General features: G+C 42.0%; 1 protein-coding gene across 1 annotated transcript; it reads left to right on the top strand.

Moving 5' to 3' along the window:
- The first annotated feature begins 96 nt into the window (after positions 1 to 96).
- On the top strand, positions 97 to 11703 carry LOC117057659 (vomeronasal type-2 receptor 26-like). The gene is made up of 6 exons (XM_033168498.1): positions 97 to 236; positions 4353 to 4644; positions 4977 to 5879; positions 6464 to 6691; positions 8252 to 8378; positions 10802 to 11703. Exons 1-6 carry the CDS (start codon positions 97 to 99, stop codon positions 11701 to 11703), a joined length of 2592 nt encoding a protein of 863 aa, XP_033024389.1.
- The last annotated feature ends 1901 nt before the right edge of the window (positions 11704 to 13604 follow it).

Here is a 13604-nt window from a genome sequence, read left to right on the forward strand (position 1 = left end):
AGAATATATGGAGCCTGAGGAAGGCAAGGGAATCATTCATTGCTTGATTGGTTAATAGCAGCTTGCCATGATGCTTGGTGGTGGGGGATAGCCACGATGGAGATTGGAGTTTTTACAAGGGCCCCAGTGGAAGGGTCCTTTGCTATCAAACTTGTGACTGCTGGGGGGAGAAGTAGAGTTAGCCTGTCTGACACAGAGAAAGGAGGCAAGGAAAAGAAAGTTCTGAGCTGTGCCAGGTAAGGGGGCACGAGGAAAGGAGATTTCAGTGGCTGCCTTCAATAAAGAAACCTTTCCCACACAAAAAAGCTGTTTTGTAGAATAGGCTTGCAATAGATATGATTACAGCTGTTCAGGGAGGGGGTTGCACTCTTCTAAAGCAGGAACGCTGCACATATATTCCAGCTAAGTCTAACCTTTTGAATAAGATTGTGCATGCTTTATATCAAGAAAGTGTCAAGATAGCCAACTTGGAACAGAAATTATGGTGGGTTTATGGTCAAGGGGTGGTTCCAAGGACTTGGAGGGTAGTGGCACCAATTATTGATATTTTTTGTTACGATTATAGCAATTGGATTACTTCCTCTCCCTGGCTAGCATACACCCATAGATTGGAGAAACCTACAGGAAAATAACAAGCCACAGACAATAGTTCAGAAACATTAGAAGGACAGAGCAACATGAAACTTTGTGGAAGTCCTGATCTGATTCAGGTTTTCTTTATTGACAACTTGCACCATTGGGGATTCTTTCACAACCACACATACAGCCACGATGATGCAGTTGTGATGATGTCTAACAATGGTGGAAGGATGCTTCAGTGTATGCCCTAGCTATGCTGCATCTGCACAGGAGCCTCCATATGATAACAGGGAACGCTAATGTAATCCACAGAGTATAAGATTTGATATATTAAATTCTCATATAAACTCTCTGAGAAGGTTCACATTACCAGAAGAAAATTCTGAACAAATACAGCTATCAGCCTGGTGGGTAGCCGTGTTGGTCTGCCATAGTCGAAACAAAATAGAAAATTCTTTTCAGTAGCACCTTAGAGACCAACTGTGTTTGTTCTTGGTATGAGCTTTTGTGTGCATGCAGGTAGTGTGGTTGCTGACCTTGAGCCAGACATCCTGGAGAGTGAAGTCAAATGGGCCTTAGAAAGCCTTGCTAACAACAAGGCCAGTGGAAGTGATGATATTCCAGCTGAACTATTTAAAATCCTAAAAGATGATGCTGTTAAGGTGCTACACTCAATATGCCAACAAGTTTGGAAAACTCAGCAGTGGCCAGAGGATTGGAGAAGATCAGTTTACATCCCAATCCCAAAGAAGGGCAGTGCCAAAGAATGCTCTAACTACCGCACAATTGCACTCATTTCACACTCTAGCAAGGTTATGCTTAAAATTCTACAAGGCAGGCTTAAGCAGTACGTGGACCGAGAACTCCCAGAAGTGCAAGCTGGATTTCGAAGGGGCAGAGGAACCAGAGACCAAATTGCAAACATGCGCTGGATTATGGAGAAAGCTAGAGAGTTCCAGAAAAACATCTACTTCTGCTTCATTGACTACGCAAAAGCATTTGACTGTGTCGACCACAGCAAACTATGGAAAGTTCTTAAAGAAATGGGAGTGCCGGATCACCTCATCTGTCTCCTGAGAAATCTCTATTTGGGACAAGAAGCTACAGTTAGAACTGGATATGGAATAACTGATTGGTTCAAAATTGGGAAAGGAGTACGACAAGGCTGTATATTGTCTCCCTGCTTATTTAACTTATATGCAGAATTCATCATGCGAAAGGCTGGGCTGGATGAATCCCAAATCGGAATTAAGATTGCCGGAAAAAATATCAACAACCTCAGATATGCTGATGATACAACCTTGATGGCAGAAAGTGAGGAGGAATTGAAGAACCTTTTAATGAGGGTGAAAGAGGAAAGCGCAAAATATGGTCTGAAGCTCAACATCAAAAAAACTAAGATCATGGCCACTGGTCCCATCACCTCCTGGCAAGTAGAAGGGGAAGAAATGGAGGCAGTGAGAGATTTCACTTTCTTGGGTTCCATGATCACTGCAGATGGTGACAGCAGTCACGAAATTAGAAGACGCCTGCTTCTTGGGGAGAAAAGCAATGACAAACCTAGACAGCATCTTAAAAAGCAAAGACATCACCTTGCCAACAAAGGTCCGTATAGTTAAAGCTATGGTTTTCCCAGTAGTAATGTACGGAAGTGAGAGCTGGACCATCAAGAAGGCTGATCGCCGAAGAATTGATGCTTTTGAATTATGGTGCTGGAGGAGACTCTTGAGAGTCCCATGGACTGCAAGAAGATGAAACCTATCCATTCTCAAGGAAATCGGCCCTGAGTGCTCACTAGAAGGACAGATCCTGAAGTTGAGGCTCCAGTACTTTGGCCACCTCATGAGAAGAGAAGACTCCCTGGAAAAGACCCTGATGTTGGGAAAGATGGAGGGCACAAGGAGAAGGGGACGACAAAGGATGAGATGGTTGGACAGTATTCTCGAAGCTACTAACATGAGTTTGGCCAAACTGCGGGAGGCAGTGAATGATAGGCGTGCCTGGCGTGCTCTGGTCCATGGGGTCACGAAGAGTCGGACACGACTGAACGACTGAACAACAACAACAACACTTCTTCAGATGCACACTGAAGAAGTGTGCATGCACACGAAAGCTCATACCAAGAACAAACACAGTTGGTCTCTAAGGTGCTGCTGAAAATAATTTTCTATTTTGTTTCAGCTATCAGCCTATCATAGAACATTGTACACAGTTCTACATCCATACATGGAGCAGTTGGACAAATGTTGCAGAAATGTAGATCTCATCACCCATGATGGCTGAGGTTGGCCATGATGGCTGAGGTTGATGGGAGTCCAATAACATCAGGAGGGCCACAGGTTCTCCACACCTGCCCTATGGCCTCATCCCAAGGCCTAGCTCTTCTGGATATATCTTCTTGTTCAGTGTTATACTAAGCCCAGGTGGTGCTCCTGACTCCTGATACTAAGGATCCTGCATGAGATGCTACCTAATAAACATGTTTTCTTCAGGTATTCTGCCTGAGAGCAGAATACTCTCAGGAATTAATTGTGAACTCTGTAATTATCTTAAATTATGGTGATCCTGTTTCTTGCCAAAGACAACATGGCTTTTCAGTGACCACCATTACAATAATTAAAATAAAAAATGGATATAAAATGTTATTGTGACATGCAGGGCTTAGGGGGGGGGAAGACTGTGGAGAAGCACAACAGATGCATTTTAAAGGTCATAAGTATCACCATTGACCAGCAGAATCAGAAAAGACTGGGACTGGGATGCTCTAACTGGGCTGACGTTGTATAGTGATGAATTAGATTGGAACAGTGGATTTTGATTCAGCCTGAAAGGATTCATCTGTACAGTTGCAATGCTGTTTTTTGTTTCTGGCGCTACTGTGGTTGTGGTTGGTTCATCTTCCTTTGCTGACTACAAAGCACACTCCATTCCTTGCAGAATGAGTGATCCCCTCCAGATCCCACATGAGTATTATCAGCAAGGTGACCTCACCATTGGTGGTATCTCTTCTCAGTTCTTCTCCTTCTTTGACAGTATAACCTTCCAGAAACACCCCAATTTAATGTTTATTGGGGATCCTGTGTAAGGAACTTCTTTGCATGTTACTTATTAAATGTCTATGGGGCAGGGTAAAATAATATTATAGGTAGATAATGAAAATGATGACATTTGGTGATATCTAATTATTTCAATGGGTCTACTCTGAGTATGACTATTATTGAATATCACCCAGATTTTTATTTTGCTGCCCATGTGAGTAGACAGAATTTCAATATTGTCCACATACTATAATTTGCTGACATCTCTAGGCAAAATAAAGGCACCTATAAAAGTGTATGATAGAAACACAGGTTCTTTTATTTCAATCAGAAATTTTGGAGTTAGAGAACAGGTCTCTTATACCTAACCAGCATCACAGTCCCCTGTTTGTCTATGTAGTGATTTCATTTTCACAAAGAAAATAATGCAATTATGCATAATATTTCTTTTACAAACACTAGAGTTTACAAGGTATTTATTCAAGTAGACACGCATTGCTCTTTACTGCCCACAGAAGCAACCACTGTCACTCTCTGTTTGCTTCCTTTCATCCAAGCAGCTCACAGTATTCAGGGATAATTAAAATCTCCCAGCTGTTTTTGACTCAGTGTCTTCGTGTTTTTGAAGCCGAGTGGGAATGATGTACTGGATGTCAAGACAAAAGCAAGTGGACTGAACAAGTAGTTTATGAGGTCTAGAATATTGATTTAATATAGCTTATGTTTTGATTGCAGTGTAGTGACAAAAAACTACCAGCATGTCCTGGCCTTGGTGTTTGCGATGAAGGAGATAAATGAGAATCCCAGGATTTTGCCAAATGTTACATTGGGATTTCATATCTATGACAGCTACTTCAATGAGAAGTTGACATTTCAAACAACTCTGAACCTTCTTTTTAGCCAGAAAAGGACAGTCCCCAACTATAAGTGTGGCACACAGAAGACTCTGATAGCAGCCATTGGGGGACTTGACTCTAAAATCACTCTTTACATGGCCACCATCTTAAGCATCTACAAGATTCCTCAGGTAGCATATGCATGTGAGGCATGTGGATTTTTACAGAAATTGCATAAAGAAAAAGTGCTTTAGAGAAAAGGTTAGATGCATCTGTTGTGCATTCTGATGAGCTAGAAACTGCAAGTGGAGAGAGTGGGGAATAGGAGCAACCATGCCTATGCTTGCTCAGTCCCTATGATGTAACATATGGAGTCAAGTGTGAGTACCCATCATATCATGTTTTGGAATAGCATCAAGTTATGGTGATAAACCAGTTCTAAAATAAACTTCTTAAAAAGTATTTCTGCATTATATTATCTCTCAAAGTACTTAATTTCAGTAATGCATTTGCTTATGCTTAGATCTCTTATTACTTGTTTGGTCCTTCAAGCACTGAAACCCATTTCCCTTTCCTATACCGAATTGTTCCAAATGAAGAGAATCAGTACCAAGGAATCGTCCACCTCCTTTTGCATTTCCAGTGGACATGGGTTGGGATTGTCATGCTGGAGGATGATAGAGGAGAGAATTTTCTGCAGATCTTGATGCCAATGCTTTCAGAGAATGCCATCTGTACTGCATTCATTGACAGAATCCCATTGCTGACAGACTTCTCTGAAATAATTGATGCACATGGAAAAACAGTAAATACACTCCAACTTGTCAACAACAACGCAGTAAAAACACTTATTCTATATGCAGAGACACAGTTCTCATTGTTTTTTATATTCTTGATGTACCAAGTAGAGATAGATGATAAGATAAATGTGACTCTAGGCAAAGTGTGGATTATGACAGCCCAATGGGATTTCCCAGCCATAGAGTTTCACAAAAGATTTGACAGACAAGTCTTCCAGGGAGCTCTATCTTTTGCAATTCACACCAATGTGGTGCAGGAATTCCACAGTTTCCTTCTGACAGTAAATCCTTACTCACAGCATGGCGACAATTTTATCAGGGACTTTTGGGAGCAGGCTTTCAGCTGTTTATTTACAGATCCATCTGTGGCTGGAGAGAGCACTGGTGCCTGCACTGGGAAGGAGAAGCTGGAGAGCCTTCCTGGGCCATTTTTTGAAATGAGCATGACTCCACAAAGCTACAGTATATACAATGCTGTCTATGCCATAGCTCATGCTTTAGATGCCATGGACTCCTGGAATCAAGTGCACACAGCAGTGACAGCTGTTCGAAATCCACATCCATACCAGGTACAACTTCAGAATCCAAACGTCTCTACAGACATGAACACAATGTTTCTACTAACAGTATGTCCAACGATGTGACAAGTGACGATTGTAGAGAAAATTTTACACCTCTAGTGCAAATTTCACAGCTAGTTTTCTCTTCCTTAGAAAACTATCCATTTTCCTTCTTGTCAAGGAGTTCAATACTGTATCTACACCAATTTCTACCTAGCCAAACTTTTCTTAATTCTGGAGACTAGGGGTCATAGGCACCAACTCCTTAGGGATGAGGTGTTTTGAGCTCACTCAATAGTGTTTAGCAGAAGTCTTAGTACCCACCAATATTGGCCAGGTCATTTTGCATAGGCTTGCCCAGGAATTCCTCAGCAGCTTGTATTCCCTTCATATCCCAAATGATCAATATCCTATCATTTGTTATTTTCTAGGGCTTAGGGCAGTTCCCCCACCAAACTTATAACTATATGCTCCCTATATCCAGTCCCGGTCAGCAATCTGACAGCAGCTCTTTGAGCTAGTTAAAGTTTCTGAGCACTTTTCAAAATCATCTTCATTGCACTTAGCTGGAAAGGAAAAATAGACCTGGGTGTCATCAGGACAGTGGTGTTTTTTAAATAAAAAAGGAGCTTTTATCTCTTTGATTATAGCTTCACCGTTTCTTGAGGAGAATCTCATTTAACAACAGTGCTGGGGACCTGGTGTCTTTGAATGAGAAAGGTGAATTGGAAAGCGGACTTGATATTATAAATTGGATTACTTTCCCAAATAAATCTTTCTCAAGGGTGAAAATAGGAAGGATGGATCCATGGACCTTAACTGACAGAGAGTTCATGATCAATGAAGATGTCATCACATGGCACAGCATGTTTAACCAGGTACCTTAGATTTTGGTTGGGATTGCGCATGTTGGATCTACGTACAAAAACATAAGTCAGTATGAATGCTAGATTATTTCTTTAGCTGATAGATCTATGTCTTCAAGGCAGTTGACAAATCACTTTTAAAGAGGTATTCCATATATTAAATCTCCACATCCTAGAACAAAGGAAGCTCTTGCCTCAGAGTTCACCCTCACAGACAGAATGCTACTCATATGGACACAATACTATAACAAGATCTTCTAGGATTAGTGGGGTTATGATACAGTGGAGGTTAACTGAGGTGGGAGGTTAAATGAGTCACTGGAGACAAGAAGGAAATTGCAAGAATACTCATTTTAATATGAGAATGTGATAGACACTTACCTGTTTGTTTAGAAATGAGATGGCAATTTGATGTCAATCAAAAGGGTCGTGTGACTCAAATATATTTTTTAAATTTTTTGTTTTTCCTCTGCCAAGCTCAGGCTGACTCATCCAGCAACAGGTCTGCTCTTGAATGGAGTTTGGATCTGGGAGCCCACTGCACCCAGCCCAGCCGGGCTTGAGAATGGGAGCAGAGCTGCTACCAGGAGTAGGCAGCTCCCTTGCGGGCCAGAGCCAGGCTTCAATGAAGGAGTCTGTCACACCCCTCCAAAAAATGTGCCCGCCCCCCCCCCCCATGCCATGCCACTGGTTGAAGAGTTAAAATGCAGTATGCCTCCGGATCCTGCTTGCAGGATTCTCATGGTCACCTGGTTGGCCAGTGTGAGAACAGAATGTTGGATTTGATCCAGCAAGGTGGCTCTTCTGTTCCTATGCCCTAGTGTCATCGATCCTGTTCATATTGATCCAGAGCAGACCCCAACGTATAGTTAGCAGAGTAAAATCTTAAACATGTTGCAGGATTTCTCAGAAATAGACCAGAGGCAATTAGCTCCCTCCAGCAGAACTTTACTACTACTGAAGGCAAAAGAGCATAACGGTCACAAATCCGATATCTTCAGGATCGGCACAGTCCACAAGAAATCCAGCTATAGTAAAAAACAACAACCCCAAAATTAGCTTGAACTTACAATAACTCACAATAAATCTAAAACCTTAGCAGTTAAACATACTATGTACAGAACACTGCACCAGAAGGAAAGAGAGACAGAAAGTGGAACCCAGGCTCCTCCTGGCCTATTATTATAGTCAGCATGACCTTGAGTGAAAGAGATAACAGAACCAGTTTAAACCAGCTGTTCAGCTTCTCTGAAGGAATAACCCAAATATCAGGAACCTTCTGCCTGTTTCTAGGCAGAAACTTGCTTGTTAGCTAGAAACTTCCAGCTTGCACCAGCTTGTATCACACAGAGAAGCTTCCAGAACCCTCTTGAATTAATTAAAATAGAAAAGATCTTTAGACATTAGATCAATACTTTTTGCACCAAAAAAAGCAAACTGACACATAGAAAGTATGAAAATATTTTATACAGTATACAGAATGCTCCTTTTTTTTTTGATGCCATTAGTTTTTGTGGGAATAGCATTTAAAAAGCATGGAGTAAACATTTCCTGCTTTGCATTTGTGGACAGATGCATCCCCGCTCCGTTTGTAATGACAACTGCCATCCAGGTTCGGTTAGGAAAAAGAAGGAGGGGGAGCCATTCTGTTGCTATGATTGTGACCCATGTCCTAAAGGAAAGATTTCTAAACAAACAGGTAGGTGTCTACCATCAGATTGACTCAGTTAAGTTTGTAGAGTAGAAAGTTTTCTATATGGTAATATTAACCATTGTGTTTAAAGATGGGAATATTATATGCATAAAAGGACATATTGTCATAAACTATTCAATTGGACACTGAAGCTGTATTCACAAATGCTGAATTCACACAGGGATAGGGACTAGAGCTATCCTTGCTCCTAATCTCTATGAATTTACCTACAGAATTTAGTTCATTTTACCAGCTTCGTCTGGTTCGCCAACCATGGCTGTTCCTGTACAGGGATTGCCTGACCACTGTAGTCCATGCATTGGTATCTTTGAGGCTAGATTATTGTATTGCATTCTATGTGGGGTTGTCCTTGGGTCTGGTTCAGAAGATCCAGTTGGTGCAGTATGCTGAGGCAAGATTGCTGATGGGAGAACATTCTGGTTGAGAACATGTGATACCATTGTTAAAACAAAGCAACCTCTGGCTGCCTATCTGATATCAAATCAGGGCTAAGGTTCTTGTATTTGTTTACAAAGCTCTGAGCAACTTGGGTCCAGGATACCTCAGGGATCACCTGACCACTTATATTCCCACCCAATGCCGATATATGTATAGGCTAAGTAGGCTGAAGCCTAGGGCCTCTCAGGTAACCAGCATGGAACACTTCAGCTTACTGAACACCCCCTGCTGTGCAGATAATGGGGAAAGCTTGTAAATTTGTCCAACCCTGTTACACTGGTGTAAACCCTAGTGCACAAGCCCAGAATAGCAGCAAATAAAATCCGCTCCTACGTAAGCAACTGATAAGACTTGTCAACCAGTTCTTCCAAAGTCTTCCTAAATTATAAAGCTCCAAAATACAGGCCAAAAGAGAACAGGTCTGGGAAGAGCGAGGCATACAATGGGCACCGCCAGTGAAAAGGCCCTGCTCAGTGTAGCTCCTGCCCTGTCTTCTTGACATGGAATGCTCTCTATTGGAGTCTCCAGGTCCAGTACAAAGACCATAAGAAGGGAGAACAGGGACCTTGAAGTTCCCAACAGCTGTTAATCAAGCAAGCAAGCACACAGGTCACCTTTGTCACAGTCAGGGCACCTATGTCCTGGCCAGGCCTGCACCCAATCTTGTTTTTGTACAATCTTGTTTGTTCTTAGTAACCAAAATTATATTATCAACATATACAAGCAGAAAAGTTGCTTTCCTTCATTTGCAAGGAATCGTACAAAACAAAGTGGCATTAATAAAGAAAAGTTCCAGGGTGGCAACAGAAAGCAAACTAAAAATGCTTTGGCAAAACTATCCAGCAATATCAAGTTATAGGAAAACTGGTGATATTAACAGTAATCCTTCTAGTTGGTTAATTGGTTCGGTGACTACCATGCACATGACGTGTGATGCTAATTATTTCCCCAAAGAGTTAAAAGATCAGAGGCAGCTACAGTTGCAAATGACAGCAAAATATTTGTGAAAGGAAGAGGAGCAGGTTTGCTCAAGTGTGTTGCAGGTAGAAATACTGTTTGTAATGAAGTGAGAGCAGTAGTTTACTTGCTCGAATTAACAAATAAGAAAGTTTTGAGAATTTATACTCTAGATTAAAATTGATTACTTCATTGAGAAGGGGATTGTAAGAAAAACACTGGGGCTTAATTTGAATAGTAGAGTGTCTGGTATCTGGTGGGCAATCTCAGCCTTTATTTCCACACCATGGCTGCAGACCAAATCACCTGTCAGGAGAGTTATGAGATTCAGGTGAGGGTCAGATGCCTTGTCAATCCCAGCAGGTATATAAGAGGACTTCTGCCTTCACCCTGGCCAGGCCTTCGCCCAAATCTGGCCATGTTCCCACCCCTTATTTTCTGATCTGTTGGTGTGGAGATACCAATGGATCAGAAAAACTTTTTGTACAGTATGTGCAACAACTGCTGCCAAGGTGCTGCTAGCCCAGAGATGGAAAGAAGATACAGTTCCAACCAAGGAAGAGTGGCAGATAAAACTAATAGACTATGCCAAAATGGCAAAACTCGCAGGAAGAATTAGAAACAAGGAAGAGCTAACTTTGAATAAAGAATAGGGAAAGCATATAACTTATTTGAAAAATTATTGTAAACAACTAAATTCATTAGTAGGATTGATGTAAAACTTGTAGTTTAAAAAATGAAATAAGAAATAATCAAGGATTAGTAAAAACTGGAATTATAAAGGAGATGCAGGGGAAATAGTTATAACATAAGAATCCACAAAGGGGAGGGAAGGAAGTCAAAGGGATATGTGTTTTGCTTTGTTTTCTTTTTTCTTATTTGCTGTTTGTAAAATTAGCAAAACTCTTTCTGTGGGATTGTGCAAATTGCTTTTCCATAACTCCAGAGAGGAAAGTCAGATTCATATGTATTTGTTTGGGAGATGGATATATCATTGTTCCTTTCTGCTCCAGAAATGGACAGTTGTATCAAATGTCCAGAAGATCAGTATCCAAATGGAGACCAAGATGGATGCCTTCCCAAGGTTTTGCACTTTCTGTCATATGATGATGCTTTAAGCATTAATTTAATTTTCATGGCACTTTCATTTTCTGTCATCACTGCTTTGGTATTAGGGATATTCATTAAACACCACAACAGTCCCATTGTCAAAGCCAATAATCGGGGTCTAACCTACACTCTGCTTATTGCCCTCCTGCTGTGCTTCCTCTGCTCCTTGCTCTTCATTGGCCAGCCTCAGAAAATAACTTGCCTTCTACGACAAACTGTTTTCGGTCTCATCTTCACCATGGCTGTTTCTTCTGTGTTGGCAAAAACCATCACAGTGATTTTGGCATTCATGGCCACACGACCAGGATCCAGGATGAGGAACTGGGTAGGGAAAAGACTGGCAGCTTCTATTGTTTTCTCCTGCACCGTCATTCAAGGAGCTCTTTGTAGTGTGTGGCTCCTTACTGCTCCTCCATTCCCCCATTTGGACATGGACACTTTGGCTAAAGAAATTGTGGTTGAATGTAATGAAGGGTCTGTCCCTATGTTTTATTGTGTTCTTGGGTACCTGGGATTTCTGGCTCTTGTCAGCTTTGTTGTGGCTTTTCTTGCTAGGTCTTTGCCTAGTACTTTTAATGAAGCCAAGTTCATCACTTTCAGCATGTTGGTGTTTTGCAGTGTGTGGGTCTCTTTTGTTCCTACTTATCTGAGCACAAAGGGAAAATACATGGTGGCTGTGGAGATCTTCTCTATCTTAGCCTCTAGTGCTGGTTTATTGGGTTGTATATTTGCCCCTAAATGTTATATAGTTGCCCTGAGGCCTCAGCTAAACTGCAAGGAACATATAACAAGGAGAAATAACTAAGGATTCAAAACTTGGATAGTGTTCTTCACTGCTGTTGTCTTTATGATGTCATTTGATTGTTGGAAATAAAATGGTCAAAAAGAGATGAGCATACATTTGTTTCAATGGTCTCATGTATAATATTCACAGACTACCTTTGTGTGATGCCAGTTCTTTGTTTCATTGGTCCAATGAACGGTCCAATGACAACTTAAATAATTAAGAAATAGTGCGTGAGTTTGATTTATTTGTCGTACCTCATATCTTCTTGCTTTGTGTGTCATGTCCATTAAGATTGCATGTCAAGGACCTGATCCCTCCCCCGGAGAAAAAAGACACAAGACACCATATGTAAGGTTCAAATTGGGCAAATAAAGGGCCACAACTTTATTGGTTACGGATGTTGAGCGGTATTGGCTTAGGCATTGGATCAGCCGACTATATCTGACTCCAGTACGTCGTGCTGGCAGTCCGGGAAGGGTTAACCACAGATGGGTGAGCTCCTGCTGCTGCACATCAGCTAGGGACTCACCCTGCGATCACCGACATGGGGCGTGCCTGGGGCCCTCACCTTCCACGGCTCTGGACAGTGGCCACGCCCCACCAAACTCCTTTACCGAAGTACCCTTCAGCCATTTGGGGGGAGGTGGTGGCCAGTCCTCCCCCCCACCTTTCCAACCTACCCTAAAATCCAATGCCTAATCCGCCAAACCAAAGTTGTGACGAATGAGAGGAGCAGGAAGGGCAAGAGACCGAGCCCTGGATGCGCCCTGCTTAAGTGCAGCAGGCACACCCAAAGCGACCGCGCCAGTTGGCCGGCCGCCTGGGCACCGCACCCAGGGCTCGGCCAATTAGTGCCAGGGGATGACCCCATCCCCTGAGCATGTGCAGGGCTTGTGTTGCCTGCAACTCCCCCTCCTTCTTATGGGCGGAAGGGGCATTATAAGCTTGAAGACTACAACCATTTCATTACTGATTTTTGTAAAGTGCTCTGCAATCCATTTTGGCTAAACAGTGAGGTAAAAGTGATTTTTAATACATATAAAAATCCATTTGAATAAGAAGAATTGGTTTGTATCCACTGATTGTATCCACTGATGGGCAGAGACTCTCCAGCCTCACAACCAGGAATCTTTACTATCCTTTGCAGTGGTACAGAGGACTGAAGCTGGTATCTTTTGCTTGCAAGCTTGGTCTCATCTTTTAATCTATAACCCCATTTCCATGATTTTTTTCTGGGAATTTTACCCAGATGCCCAACACCAAAGCTGATCATGTTACTGCAAGACCAACAAGCTAGACATGTTTACTGAATTTCCTGACACTAAGAGCTGTTCGACAGTGGAATTTGCTGCCAAGGAGTATGGTGGAATCTCCTTCTTTGGAGGTCTTTAAGCGGAGGCTTGACAGCCATCTGTCAGGAATGCTTTGATGGTGTTTCCTGCTTGGCAGGGGGTTGGACTGGATGGCCCTTGTGGTCTCTTGCAACGCTATGATTCTATGAATTCCTGGCTACAGTCCAAAAAATATTGATTTCTAAAATGTTATCTGCAACTCCTCATGAGTACAACATACGGGAATCGGGCCAATAACCCATCTAGTCCAGCAACACCAAATGCTTGTGGGAAGCACCCATACAGGAGCTGAGTGCAACAGCATTATCCCAAATTACAACATCAAGCTACTGCCTTGAGAAACCTAAAAATGCTGGCACTGGTGGTAAATCATAGCCCTCCAAGTTATATGGCCATTCATTGCCATATATTTGAATTTGTCTATTCCTTTTTTAAAGCTATGCAAGTTGGTGGCTATCAAGATAGGAACAAAAATCACGAGGGAGACAACTAGAAATGTAAAAAAGATTAAAATATTGAATAAGATAGGCCATCAAGAAAAGTTAAACAGTGTTTCAAAGCCTCTGT

This window comes from Lacerta agilis, chromosome 14 (assembly GCF_009819535.1).
Source record: "Lacerta agilis isolate rLacAgi1 chromosome 14, rLacAgi1.pri, whole genome shotgun sequence".
In the NCBI taxonomy this organism is placed as follows: domain Eukaryota; kingdom Metazoa; phylum Chordata; class Lepidosauria; order Squamata; family Lacertidae; genus Lacerta; species Lacerta agilis.